The sequence below is a fragment of the Rhipicephalus microplus genome, chromosome 2, assembly GCF_043290135.1.
Source record: "Rhipicephalus microplus isolate Deutch F79 chromosome 2, USDA_Rmic, whole genome shotgun sequence".
Taxonomy (NCBI): domain Eukaryota; kingdom Metazoa; phylum Arthropoda; class Arachnida; order Ixodida; family Ixodidae; genus Rhipicephalus; species Rhipicephalus microplus.
The window spans coordinates 282,300,983-282,316,421 of NC_134701.1; the positions used below are offsets into that span (position 1 = coordinate 282,300,983).

At 40.4% G+C, this 15,439-nt stretch overlaps 1 protein-coding gene across 9 annotated transcripts in view; it reads right to left on the reverse strand.

The window, feature by feature from the left end:
• The window catches only part of LOC119179958 (uncharacterized), a 109,660-nt gene extending 95,928 nt beyond the window's left edge, over positions 1–13,732 (reverse strand). For 5 of the 9 annotated variants that reach the window (XM_037431119.2, XM_075882153.1, XM_037431100.2 and 2 more), the window contains exons 1-6: positions 13,527–13,732; positions 12,082–12,229; positions 8,634–8,732; positions 7,118–7,204; positions 6,207–6,293; positions 1,932–2,084 (exon numbers count right to left, since the gene is read on the reverse strand). In XM_037431119.2, coding sequence (XP_037287016.2) covers positions 1,932–2,084; positions 6,207–6,293; positions 7,118–7,204; positions 8,634–8,732; positions 12,082–12,201 — 546 coding nt within the window. In that variant the 5' untranslated portion in view covers positions 12,202–12,229; positions 13,527–13,732. Of the gene's footprint in view, positions 1–1,931; positions 2,085–6,206; positions 6,294–7,117; positions 7,205–8,633; positions 8,733–12,081; positions 12,242–13,526 lie in introns of all 9 variants that reach the window. The other 4 variants (XM_037431087.2, XM_037431105.2, XM_037431112.2 and 1 more) reach the window with 4 other exon arrangements.
• Between the last annotated feature and the right edge of the window lie 1,707 nt (positions 13,733–15,439).

A 15,439-nucleotide genomic window follows, 5' to 3' on the forward strand; every position in this document is an offset into this window, starting at 1 on the left:
GAACCGAAGATGACCATGTGCATAATAGTGAGGACTGCGGCTCAAGTGATAGCTCTAGCGAGAGCAGCGACAGTGAGTGAATTGTGACTGGCCTTGCAGACAGCGTATTCTGCTTGCTAAATAAAGCTTTTTCTGTCTACATATGTGCTATGTTGCTTGAGCAGTAGCTTTTGTACAGCCTTTCCTGTATATCAAATGTGCGGGCAATACTCGAGGATTTTTTTTTTCTTTCTCGGTGAGCTGAAAGTGGGGGTGCGGATTATTTGCAGGGGCGGGTTATACGCGCAAAAATACGGTACTGAGCTTGCCAGACCTTAGCTCTCTTTTTTTCGCATTTGCTAATGAATGATACCAACAATTCAAGTATGCAGAAATTGACAACATCAAAAACTATGAGCATCACATGCAATGAAAGATTTCACATCTTGTTTATTTTTCAACAAATGGCAGTAATAAAAAGAAAAGAAAAGAAAACAAAAATAAAACACAACAAAATAGGAATGAATAAGAATGTATATAAAGCTATTGGAAGGTACTTGCACGCTATACTGAGCATGCAGAAACAATGTATCAAATAAGCAAAATGCAACTTGTTCATGAATGCATGCAGGTAAACATGAATAAGTGTTGAATGTAACTGCTGCACAATATTTTAATTGAAACATGTTTTGTTCCACAGAACATTTTGCAAGTAATTATGGAATACTAAGGGCATGAAGGAAAATTTTGATTTTTTGTCTACATAAACAGAGTCATGCTTGTTTGTGCAGTATGCGTACTCAAAATATTTAAAAAATCTTCTTTTATACCCCACGACTACAAAGAATCTCTCAAGCAATTCAGACACTGTTAAAATTTTTCTTGCACATGTAACACAACAGTTGTTCAACAGGGTGTAATGTAAGAGCTGGATGTATTCCACTGTTGTCATTTAAGTGTTGTAAGCACATTTAAATTTTACTGTTCATTTTATAATGACACTCTTAGCAGAAATGAACATGTCATCAAGAGACTTCACACATAAGTTAGGGTATTATTACAGGGAGAAATAAGAGAAACAAAAATAGACTACCTTATGGAAAAACAGTGCGTATGGTGGGATGGTAGAAAAACACAAGGCAACCATCTTGTTGTTTGTGCTGTTTTGCCATAATACAGTCAGACCAACTAGAAGATACGGTACAACTGTGAAAAAAAAAAAAAAAAGACACGGAAACATATCTTGGCCTAACTTTAGCACAGGGTGTCTTTCCTTCTGGTGCCAGTGTCTTTTTTGTGGTGTAGTTGTACTGAAGAAACAAAGTGCTTAAGGCCATAACACGTGCTTGCAAAAGGACATAAGTCCTTCCCCCTCACCATTCTTCCTCTGTGTAACTTTCAGTGCACTCACTTGTACGAAATGAGTGAGAAAGCGCTTAAAGTGTAGACAAATCTCGTTAATTTCATTCGCACTTGATGGACCCTAAAAGCATTTGTGGTGGTCTATTCATGAGGAAACAAACTCCTTTAATGAAGTTGATGTCATTCATGGTGAAGCCACTCGAATATTACTTGGCAAAGTGTTGCAGGGCCCCTTTATCTATACCGCTGAACATACAGCTAGACAAAACTCGAGCGCTAGCAATTAATGTCATTCGTGATTTCACACAAAAAATTAAAGCTAAATACCGCTTTCAATGTGATGGCATAACTGAAAACGTACTTAAGTTAATTTAGATACCACCAAACCACCGTTTGCAATCCACAAACATTTACTGATAATAGAGCTCGATTCTTTAATAAATGTAGGCGAGAAGCTTTTCTATAACAGCGAGTCCCCTGAAAAGATAAAAGTGGATAGAAATGACAGAAAAATACAAAAAAAAGCATCAACCAGTGATGCTAGCTGCTATGACTCTAATAGTTTATGCAAACACCTGTTGAATTCTTACTTGTAGCAGCTGCGCATACTGTGGGTCGTCAGCCGGATGGCTATTGAGACCATTGTCGAGGCTGCCAGATGCAGAAGCTGGAGAAGCTTCACGCCCTCCAGTTTCTAACAGGCGTTCATTCAAGTGGCGCTGCCGCAGGTCGAGGGCATTGAACTGTGGAAAGAGGAGAGGCCATTGACATTCAAGGAAAACACTCCTGAAGTGTATTGATTTGGCCTGGGTGATTAAACATCTCATAAATGAAACAGCATGCACATAATGAGAACAACGGCAAACACTGCAAGACATGTCATGTTTTTGTCCTTGTTCTGTGTATTCTGTTTTCTGTTTGCAAACACATTTCTTGACTAACAAGGCAAACATATTTGGTTTATTTTGATGTCTTGCCCAACAGGAATTGTAAAAAAAAAGGAGATTAAATGAAAAGAACTTTTTGTAAAACAAATGGTGAATTACTGCATGTTGATGGCTTTGCAGTAATCACAGTGGAAGAAAAGTAATGAAAGAATTTGAATTTTTTTGTTTTCAATGATGTCTTGACCTTTCCTGTGCCATAATGTGCTATTTTGACAATTTGAAGATCACCAAGAGCTTTCTATACTAGATTTAATCAATGTTAATTAATAAGCAATTACATGATTACATATAGCCTTGCCACAGGCAACAAAACATATATTTTTTCATATTTAAGGCTTTGCATTTCATAGGCACATTTCTAGTAAAGGCCAACACAGTACATAGCCTGCTTCTTTCTGTGTGTGAGAATTCACCCTGTTGCAATTAAGTTCATGCTACATTCTGCTGACAAGTCAAGACATTAAGCAATACAATCAATCAATGTCAAAGCAATATCCGCACTGTTAGTACCCTAATGGGTAGATGACCAAAGGAGCAGGGACCTGTATGATTCAGTTCGTATTAATTAATCTACAACTTCTACTGTTAACCCCACATCACGATGCCTCATCAATTCCACAGTTGCACGAATGCATATTCACTAAGTGGTATACTGCATTTTTTCAACTTAATGGTTTGCTTTCTAGAAACCATAAATTCAAGTGTGTTACAATCCACTAGTGAACGACCCTGCCTTAAAATGACATTCAATGATTGCAATTATGACCAGAAAAGGTTCAACCCATTCAAGACTACATTATTCTTTTGCTCTTACTTTTAAATAACTAACCGCTTGAATAAAATATAGAACAAAAGCGAAAAAGCACTCAATTAAGCTCTGCCGATTCAACCGTCCCTATTAAAAGGGCCCTGAAACACTTTTTCAGGTAATCATAGAATGAATTCACTAAAGAAGCTTATCGCCTCGCGAGTTCAATGCCGCAAGAATTTTAAGAATCCGTACAGTACGAACGAAGTTACAAAGATTCGCCGCACGGTTCAATCATTCTCTCTTCTCTCGTCGTGACGAAAGCACTGGAAGCTAGGCAGGGAGAGATGGCAGGGGCAAAGAAAACAAGTTACACGCGCCTGGTGACCTTGAGCACTTTTTTTTTCTATTTTTTAAATTCAGACATGTAGCTTTTCCAGTGTGATCACGTGCGCAGGTGTGGCCAAGTCAAGGCCTCCTGCGGCGATCCCTGTAACGACCGAGCACACCATGTTCAAATCAGCCAATGGCTGATAAAAGGCCTTCTAAAAGTGATTTTTGAGCATTTTCTGTCATCTGTTAAGAGGAGAGAAAGCAACTTTTCGCTGACGTTGATAATTTATTAGGCCACGTGCTGCGCTATGATATTCCGCTCACATGTTCTCGGGAGCCTCTACTACCGATCAGCAGTGTTTTCTGACCATGCTCAAAAAGTGTTGCAGGGCCCCTTTCATATACAGATACTTTTGCCTTGCAGTGGGCATAGTCAGGCTGATGATGATGATGATGCAAGACTTCTCACATCCTGTTAATAAGGAATTGCAGATTCAACTTGAATGAAGCTGTTAAAAGGGCCATAACATGGTCACTGAACACTTTGCAGTTTTCAGTAAAACATGGAAGTATAGGGTGTAGGGTTTCGGGCTGCAGGTGGCCCAGAACCCCTCAAAAAAGAAAGCAAGACTGACCGAGAACCATGTTTACTGCTCTGAGCCTCGGCCGCAACTGCCTCCTGCCCGCGGCTGCTAACCGCATGCCATAAGCGCACCATCGATTATCATTCTCTTCTTCTATGAGCGCTCCTGGCCACCGAGCACTCCCATACTGCCCCCTCATCTTGAGAAAAGTGGGGGAAGAAGACGTTGGCTACCTCGCACCGGTAGCCCATGCAAGTGTCCTGGCTACCCTTGGCCAAGGTGGACCGCACATGGCAAACATGACTACACACCAGCCCTACACATCCACAACTGCTTGTGGAACCTCTTGGACTGCTGGACGTCGTAACCACCTACTTATGCAGGGGTACAGCTGTGCTGCCGCTGTTGCATGTCACCATTGTCACAGTAGGAGTCTCGCCGAGTCATGTTTTTCCATTGTAGCTGTTCGGATCATTCTCATATGGGTGGCAGCCATTCCTTCACATAGTAGTCATTGACTGCCGATAACCCCAGCAGCCATGAAGTCGTGACATCCCGGCCAAAGCTCTGACTGCATGTGCCTCTGAAGCTCACTTCACGGCCTTTGCCGATATTGGTACCAGGCAAAAATTTCCAACGGATATGGTACTTTGCATAGTCCTAGCATTGGCTTCCCAGATTGCTCGAGTTGTTCTGGTCTCTTCCCCTTACTCCTTTAGATTGTTTTTCTGACTTCTCGGCTGTGTTGTCTGAAGTTTCTGCAATAGGTTTTTCGTCCACGGCATCTGCGGTGCCGTTAACGTCATCCATGAACTTTGCACCATCGGGGTCCACATACTCCATCTCTTCCCACACGCCATCTCGGCCCATGCCCTCACCCTCCACACGATGCTCCGCACCCTCTCCACTCTCTACTATGACTTCACCCTTCACACCGCTGGCTGCTGTCTCCCAGTGTCCAGTACCAATGCTGTCCGGGCAACATTTCCCTCCTGTATTCTTCTTGTCTCCTCCCTTCACAACAACCTGGACTTCCATCCCTTCACCATGACTCTTCCAGGCTTTGGTTTTTTCACAGTACTTGTGCTTCCACGCCTCCACCTCAACAAACTGCAGTTTGTCTGAGGTGCCGTCCCTGCATATCTTTTTCTTCCTCTTTTTCCTTGACTTCTTCGTTCTTTGTCTTTCATCCACCAAGGGCGTCTTTCGCGCCGTCAGCTTTCTCTCACCCACCTTTCATCGGTCACTGCAGCAATCTTCTTTAAAATGAACAGACTGTGCGCATGCTCCACGACATGTACTGCGCCGCACTTACCTTCGCCTTCCTGGAAGTCTGTGGCCGCTTTCTAGGTGATCTTTTTCTTTATGTTGTTTTTTGTTCTGCTCCCTCAACAGTGTCACTATCTCTTTCTGTTCACAATCGTCACCTCCCGCGTGGTCCTAATCTTTTTCTTCTTTCACGGCTGCCGCTCGACCATTCCTTGATGTGCCAACCTTTTTGTCATCGTCGTCGCAGTCTCCAGTGTGGGAGTGCTTGGCAGCAGTAAACACTCATAGAACAGATTGACAATTGCAGGTGCGCTCATGACATGCGGTTAGCAGTCGGGGGCAGTTTGGTCTAGGCTCGGAGCAGTAAAGATGGTTCTTTGTCTGGCTTGGTCACCTTTCTGAGGGTTTTCGTACCAGCCGCAGCCAAAACCCCACAAGGGTTTCATAAGGTTTTATTCATAAAAGTTTATGCCTTCAGATCCGTGAAAAATAAACCGTGAAAGAGTATTTCAGTGCAAAATAAGCCCTAGAAATCGCCTAATACAAACCCTATATACCGCAGGCGACCAAAATTGCGACAAAGTGTGCACGACAACATGTGCTGCATGGAACGGAGCCGCCATGTTATAAGGTCTTTGCTGCTGCAAGTCATTCAAATTCACTGCCAAGCTGCTGAAAGCTGCAATAGCTCGACTACAAGTGCAGCTGACCACAGAACAAAATCATTCAATGGAATGTAGGCGCTCATACAGTAAGCAGCTGGTTACATCCAAACTTGCAACTCTGTCAGTGCTGCCCGATTCTTGGGCTGTTTGTGAGTTTATAAAAATATCCAACTACAAAGTGCTAAATCTTGCTAGTGTTTTTGTGAATGCGTAAGGATTAACCCACATAACACAGATTATGATTGAAAGTTGGGAGTCACAGCCTCTTTAAGACTCTCGAACAGTTTTAGAAGGTAAATACAGCTGCTAGGTTTCATACCCTTCCTTTGCGATCATCAGTATTAGCATGTTCAATGTTCAGCTGATCCAGCATCTGATGTAGGGTCACTAACTGTTGCTGAGCCATCTAGATGTTAGGCAGGAAGGGAAAAAAAAGCATGCATCTCAGTGAACAGGTCACACAGCTTAGTGGGTTTCATAAACTACTGAACAGGCATATTCACTAGACACAAAACACTTTCTGCAGGCTTAGGCACATGCTGCTGACAAGAAATACTACATAGAAATGTGAATAATGGAGCAAATTGCCTTGAATGCATCCGAAGCTAGATGGAAACAAAGTGTATGTTGATAGGTCAGCCAAGTGATTGACTGAAGCGATACAGCAGACTTTTTCGACTTCATTTTGATCATCTGGGTTTCCTACGATGCATTTACACCTTAGGGCCCACAGAGAGTTTACAACCAGCTTTAATCCAAATGTCCTTAGCAGAACTGAGGCCACGGGCTCATGCTCAGCAATACAATTCCGTAATACTCAGCTACTGTGGACGTCACTGCTAATCTAGCCACTCATATGTCTTGCGCATGCATTTGATTTATGCTGGAATGATATACTAAGAAACTCGCTCCTTCTCTAAATTACTACTTGATATCATTTGCCCTCACTACACTGATTAATGAGCTCAGGTGCTCCGATTGCATTCTCTGCAACTTTGCAAAACCAACCAAAACCATTTATTCACCCACAAATTATTTAAATGTATGCTATTCACAAATTCTCGCTCAATTTTTATTGTCAAATGTACGGTATGTATTGACATGTTTGTGCTTGAATATTCACAGTTCCATGTAGTGCAACAGTATAGTTAGCCACAAAATGAATAATTAGTGATGTTTTTAGGCATATGAAACACACAAAGTGTGGTTGCAAGGGTCACTAAGCCACACCTGGTCCAAAAGGGACTGCATTGAGTCGGACTTGTCCGCCAAGTCGCTATAAAGTCTTTGCAAACGACACAGTTCTTCTAGAGCACGCTGCATCGACAGGAACAAAAGCACAAAAGTAAGGAAACACATATACACGAAAGGGATTTTACACAATGTCATCTCAGCTGGCATCAAATAGTGAACACAATGAAACTTGCAATTTCAATAACACGATTTTCAAACATGGTATACAACTCTGCTACATTCATATTGGCTACTTCGCCTCATACATCACTCAAAATGAGAACATGATGCAATGGTACAGCTCATATCTATTCACTCAAACGAAACAGGACACCAAAATTTTGCTTAAAATGAACAATGCTGTAGATATGAGCGCCATCTAAACACTGAAAAACAGTAGGATTAAACAGCAGGACCCGTTAGTTTCTGGCCAATAACAAAAGCTTGTTAGGTTATCTTCGAAAATTCTCAATACCCTCACCCTAGCATATTAGCACTGTTGACCACAGCTCATCGCGGTTAACAGATGACCTTTTGTTTTTTGTTCACACAATCTAGATATAAAAATTACCAAAGTAATTTGATGAAGTATTGTAACATCTAAGAGCACTACAGAGCACTTTGAACCAGAGGTTACCTTTTACCATGGTAATAAGTACATTCTATCCTATGCACAATGAAACATCAAGAAGATGAGTTTCTAATGTTATCCTAGCACAACAGCAGGTGCTCTATAAAAGGAACCTGCTTGGACATCTTTTGGGAAAATACAGGAAAGTTATAATTGAGAACAGAATAAAGCTAATAAGCTGATATGAATATGACCAGCTCTTCATAAGCCATCATGAATAGTCAACAAAGCAGCAAAATAATAATTAGTGATCTTTAACATCTCAGAATGATTCCAGGTTTATGGGAGACACTTTAGTGCTGGGCTCTAGGCTAAATTTTGATTCCTTGGGGTTATTGTATGTGCATTTAATGACAACTATGTGAGTGCATTGGCTTTTTGCCTTGCACCAAAATTCTGCAGCCATATCAGGGAACTACATGTGTGCCCATGTGCTCAGGATCAGAATGCCGCAAACCATGGTACGTTTAGAGGGGGAAACATTGCAGCTAAAACTGTGCCTCAACATGCAGAAAAGTTCCTACAAATGATGAACTTGTCATTTTCAGCACTTCTCTATGTAGGCTTTTAACTGAAATTGTGACAATATAAATCAGATAGAATTACCTTCAATATAAGGGGAACAGATAATTTGAGTTGTTTAGTGCCACAAAAAATAAGAGCGTGTTTAGTTTCAAAGAAAGTTCAGCATACATGCATGAACGCCCATAATGAGAAATGAAAAAGACAAACACTACTTCATCTCCTTCCACCAGTGTCCCGTGTCTGCATATGTGACTTTTATCTCAAATGAATCTCGTCACAACTAGCTTACCTTACTTCCATTACAAGTAAAATATGCCATGGTAAAAAAGAAGGAAGTCAAACACCTACGATACTCACAGGATCTTCAGACTTCTCAAGGTTTTTCATCAGGCTTTTCACCTGCCGCATGCAATCATCAAGGTGTTTCAATCGGCTGGTCAAGGCACTTGTGTCATGCTGAAAAGCATGAATTAAAAACAAACAAAAAAAAACACAAGTAGAGTTACAAGCTCACACAACAGAATTTCTCTGTGTGTGTGCAAAACCATATGCAGAATTTTCAACTCCAAAACTTTGCGTACCAATAGATTCAAGGTCATGGGTCTTATTGATAGGTAAGCAAAGACAACTCATGCAAGGTAAGTTTCACCCACAAATAAGCATGACACCATTGTTTTTTTGTGTATCTATAAACAATGCATTTGCTTTGACTGCAATACTTACAGTACATTATTGCTATCACACTTTTTGTCAAAGTTGCGGTAAAGCATATGTGTATATCAAGCACTTGCACATGTAAGGTTTCGATTATATAAATGTGTCCTCTTGAAAGCCAGCAAACAGTCCCTTCAAAAAGGTAAAAAAACAACAAAGAAACAGCTTGCCAACAAATTTGGTGTGTCAGACAAAACCCAAATATGCAGAATCTGTGAGTGACCAATTTCTATGGTACCTTTTTCCTATAGCACAATGGAAAGTTCACCGATCAGAGTGTCGTACCATGAAATGGTAATGTAGAAAACGTCGTGAAATACTTGTAACCAAATTTTTCAATCTGCGGTGACTGTGAAGTCGTATACAAACAACACATGCTGCAAACAGTGGGAGGTAAGTGGAAAGTGATTTGTATTTGTGCACGGTGGTTCGCTGTGCGTGCATGCACTCCACACGCATTTGCTCGACATGCTTCACTGTTGCCCCGAAGGTCCCACTGCGTATGAACATGCAACTCCTTTTACTTCGTAAGCAGCACAAAATAGAGCAGAGATGAATAATGATGTATGAACTGTAATTTTGAGTGATAATTATGCTCTGCATGAAAGCATCACACTACGTACAGCGAAGTTAACGACTACATAATCCCACTTCCAGACTCTTTCGTAAGGCTGCGTGACATACCGCTTTTGTTTTTTACTTTCAAATGACATATCAAATTCTGAATTCTACTCAGATTGTGAAAAACGTGCTTTGATCTTTCACTGTAATTGATAGTCTTTTATTTCGAGCAGAATCTAGTTACATGTTCTGGCCAGTTGTTGGTCCCTTGAAAGTGGCCCATGATGCCAAGTTACTATTGAACAACCTTAGTAGTTAACTTTATCGTTTCGTAAACCTCCCACTGCAATTTCTTTTTCTTAGAATAATTCAAGTATTAGCAGAGTTACCGCACAAAACTAGCCCTTTGTTTCTCCTTTTATGGCCACGAGTGCACTAAAAGGAGAGGATGGCAAGAGGGCAAATGCCAGTTTAAATGTTCCCACATGCCAATCCCTCCATTAATCTTATTTTTCTACGCGTATGAATCACTATTTCTAGTTCAAATGTGTGCCGCACATGCTTTAGGTGGTACACCGTGGGCAGCCCCAGCAGCTACATAAAGCCGCTGTGGTCTCCAAAATTGATTGCTGGCACACCCACTTGGTTTCCCATACTGTTTGGTTAATAACGGCATTGTTGAGGACACAGCAAGCGATTTGTGGGTATTGTTAACACAAAATACTGAACTCTCTGCTGCATGCAATAATACTTCGCACATATGTTCACAAGAGCTCAAGAGCATTTTTCGACATTAAAGAAATTTTGCTAAGTAACCTTAAATATTAGCCAACGAGGCCACAAGGCAGCCATTAATTAACACGGACACTAAAAATTGTGTTTTTTCTACGGTGCCTCAATGTTACTGTCAACTATAGCAGCGCTATGTAAGAAGAGATGTAGAAGCCACAACTGCCTCTGGCTGAACAGCCAAGGACACTGCGATAAATAAGACATGGAAAATTACTTCAATAAGAACAGCTTAGCTTTCGAGTGAAATCAGATGGGTAGCGTACTGTGCAAGTGCAAAATACATAAGAAGAATAGAACTCATGCTTGCATAGTAGACTACCCATTCAATGATATGAAACAACTAGCCTGTAAGGGGTCTTATTTCAAGAGAAAGTGGACACAGAATTTCTTTACGTACATAGTACGTGACAGTTTGGCAAATTACCGGTGAATTTAAAAATGAATTAATAGAGTATGTTTTATCTTGCATGGTTAGGTGGAGCGCAATAATGAACATGCATCCATAACTTCAATGATGCTCTGAAGATGCACTATTTTTCCTGTGCTGCGTAGCACCTTAGTTTCGCTTTTTATAATGAACTGACATCCTACAGCTTTTTTTTCCACGACACGATGAGACCTAAAACCCCATAAATGACATCAATTTCATTAGTAAACTACAAAAGCCACAAAACGTCGAAATTGGAAAAAGCAGAGCAGTAGAAACAGAGACAAAGAGCAGAGACGTGGCACTAACGACTGGCGTTTAATTCTAAAAAAACCTTTGTCCCAAGTCCATACAATGCATGCGCAGATATCAAACCGAAAAACCAAAACACCGAGCAAGCTAATATTAGCAAATCACCTCTGTGCTAGAAACAAACCTTCTTTTCTGGTGAGATAAGCTGAAGCTGCGCTAACACATTTGTCAAGACCCAGTTTCCAGATATGGAATGCCTCAATAATCTCCTGTTCACGCTGCATCTTTGCCTAAAATTGTCACCTTATCAAAGAGGGGCGTACAACCACACGACTTGTAGTGCAATGGCATATTACCACCAATGCTCGAGGGTAGAAGATTTTCATGCTCCCTTAGCCAAACGTTGACACATCGACCAGATTGTCTAACATAAAACTTGTCGCAACTTAACGGAATGCCATACACCACACATGTATTACACATGCAGTATTTCTTCACATGTTTCATGTCACACATACTGCTTATCGTGCCAAACTGCGCAACCCTTTTGCAAGTCGTGTGTTTGTACGCCTCTCTTTGATAAGGTGACAGTTTTAGGTAAGGCTAAGACGCAGTGTGAACGCAGCGTGAACGGGAGATTATCGAGGCATTTCATATCTGGAAACTGGGTCTTGACAAGTGTGTTAGCGCAGCTTCAGTTTATCTCACCAGAAAATAATATTTGTTTCTAGCACAGAGGTGATTTGCTTAGATTAGCTAGCTTGGTGTTTTGGTTTTTTTATCTGCACATGTGTTGTTCGGACTTGAGAGGAAAGTTTTCCCCGAAATAAACGCCAGTTGTTTGTGCCACGTCTCGGCTCTGTTTCTCCTGCTTTGCTTTTTCCGATTTATACGTTGTGTGGCTTTTGTAGTTTACTAACTATGTACTGACTTGCCCAACAAGCAACTCTCCTGAATACCAATTTCACTTTTAATAACAATTGAAAAACAAAGAGAGAGATTCCATGGCATTTGTAATGAAGCCCTTCACCAGGAATAGAAATGGAAGCTATGACTTACAGCCCGATTAGTGTTCTTACTGGCAGATGATGCACTGCCAACTGAAGCAGTGCTCGGGGACGCCCTGTCTGCCCTTGCATTTCGTCGGGCCTGATCAGGGTCGGTGTTGCGTCGTTGCATATTTAGTAGAAATTGTTGAGCATCACCCCTGCATAGAAAACTGAAACATTGTACACCCATTTGGTGAAAAAACAGCTTTGATAACATGATAACTGCATGTTTGCATGCAGTGGCCGATGATGAGCTGAAAAACATGAGCCAAGAGTAATTCAACTTCTGGTTAGAGACACTTAATTTTAAAAAATCTACTTGCGTAGGCATGAAACTTCTAGGTTGGCAACATCGTGATGCCTGGCTTACCTTGGAATTCCACGCATGACACAAATCTCTTTAGCACACTTCTGTGTCTTCCACTCTACTTTTCTGGTGACAGAGCCCCACATAAGCTAGAAAGATCGCTCTTCTTGTCACAAAACTTAAGTTATTATCTTTAAAGGCCACACACTTTTGCTAATGGTAAGAATTTAATCTTGCATGTTCCTGACAGGCTTCTAACCAGCAGCAGACTACAAGATTATGAGTTTGTTTTTCCACAACCAAAGATTGCTGTATGGAGTTCCTAAAATAGTAAGGCATGAAATGACTTGTACTTCTTTTTTTTTCAGGAGTAATCACAATTAGCAGCTCCCATTCATCAGTCATAACACATCATTAAACTAAGGAAAACACTTATGTTCTTTGTTTACAGTAAATGCTTACACTTTCGATCGTGATTCTGTTCTAAATGCATCACTGGAGCATGTGTTTATTGCTGTAGCGCAACTAGCTCGCAACATGTAAGGTACAAGCATAATGGGCGGGATTCGATGTGTTTTGAATGACAGGTGACAGTTGCGAAGGCATCGGCGTGTGAATTTAGCGGCCCAAGTTCAAATTCAGAGATTCGAAAGAACAATAAGCTTCCAGCCTTGAACTTCTCAGATGGCATGGCTTTATGCAAGCATTACGTATCTGCTGGCACGATGCAATTATTTGATACAAGACACAAAATAACTGTCTACGCGCACTGAAAGGTCAATACGACCTCATTACATTCAGAGCACTGAGGCATAGACATTGCGATCGTGGCACACGTGAGCTACAAGCGCAAAGTGAGCTGTTGACCTCATCGCTAAACATCGACTGCAGTTGACGCTTAAATATTTGACTCAGTGCAAGCGAGATCGCTTGGAATTGGTCTTACATGCGTGTTATGGGTGCCGGTCACTAGGCTCACACTGACCGCTAGTGCCTGAGCCAACAGGGAAACAAATAACTTAGGAACATAACAGTGGTCGGTCTTAAAGACTAAAGAATACCTAGACAGGCTCACCGCATATCGTCGGATATGAAAAGGTGTAAATGCCACATAAACTGCGCTGGACGTTGAGCGAAGAGCTACGTACCAACTGGAACCCGGTTAGGCGCGGCGCAGATATCGCTGAGAAGGCGGCGCCGTCACTTTCACGTGAAGAAAAGCAATAACGTAAGTACTGAAGACGGATCCCAAACGTGTCCGCGAGTTCATGCGCCAAAACACGCAGGACACGCCGGCATATCGCAGGGTCCAGCGGACAGGCAGCGATGCTCAGGCAAAATCCGGATCATGTTTCTTAAGAACGTACAAATTTAGCCACAGCATGCGTTACACTTAGTTTCGCATACTTTTGTTTGGCAGTTGTGAGTTTTAGTAACAAAAACAGCTTACGTAATGTTCAATAAAACTGAATACGTCAGAAAAGAGCTTAAGTTTAAATTTTTGCAATTGCATTCTTTTAGGCTAAGGAAAAAAAAAACATTCGTTTCGGTTTTGATCAAGCGTTTCACCGCGCGCTTTCAGGCTGGTGCTGGCAGCAACATTAAAATAATGCCCACAGTTACAGGGAGGGAGGGAATCTAAAGTTTATTATTATTATTATTATTATTATTATTATTATTATTATTATTATTATTATTATTATTATTATTATTATTATTATTATTGTTTTCCAGTTATCCGAATCTTTCGAGAGACAAAAATAAATACAATGCATATTGAAGTTTGAAATGACCTTGCAGGGCTGATTCGCAATATATATATATATATATATATATATATATATATATATATATATATATATATATATATATATATATATATATATATGAGATCTAACAGACAATAATGCAAAGGAATTTATAGGGTTAGTTGTTAGAACCAATGTAATGTAAGTAAGAAGAAAGAAAAGTGGGTGAAAAAAGAGCATAAAACGTGTTATTCGTAGGTCGTAGGTTCGATTCTTGCTCACGGCAATTTATTTTTTCACCCACTTTTATTTATTTATTCTTTTCTTTCTTCTTATTTACATTGCATTGTATCTAATAACTTCCCCTACATATTCCTTGGCATTATTGTGTGTTAGATCTCATTAATATTGTGTCAAACAAGGAAAAACGATCCCTCAGGATCGTTTTTCCTTGTTTATATATATATATATATATATATATATATATATATATATATATATATATATATATATATATATATATTTTTTCCTTGTTCCTTATATATATATAAGGAACAAGGAACGTTTTTCCTTGTTCCTTATATATATATATATATATATATATATATATATATATATATATATATATATATATATATATATATATATATATATATATATATATACTACTTGCCCGTGCTCGTGTCACGATTGCCACCATGCTCAGGTTTCATTTTTTTATCTGTCTTTTAACTGGGCTAAAACGAAAATAGGCGAGGGCCAGCGCATAGCGCCCGCAAGCCAACCTCATACGGCACAGTTCTCCTCTAATAATCATAATGTAGCACGAAAAGACACAACGGACACACAGAACCACACACCGCGGGCTCTGTGTGTCCGTTGTGTCTTTTCGCGCTACATTATGATTATTAGCAAGCACCAACTAGCCCAAGAACAAGTCCTTCTGCTGAAAGAATCGCAGAACGAAACGGAGACAATTCATAAACATATAGTAGGTTTCTTGCAAGAGCATAAAGTACTCGTGGATGTACAACATGGTTTTAGGCGCAGATTTTCTACGTGTACTCAATTAGTTGAAACTGTGCATGATTTCGCCCTATCGATTAATGAAGGAAAACAAACAGACGCTATATTTATGTATTTCCGCAAAACATTTGACGAAGTGTCACATAATAAATTAATTTACGGATTAAGGTAATACATAGAAAACGATCAGATACTTGCTTGGATTACGGCCTACCTATTTGACAGTCGCCCATTCGTCACCTTAAACAATGCTTCCTCCGAAAGTGTTGAGGTTGTCTCTGGCGTCC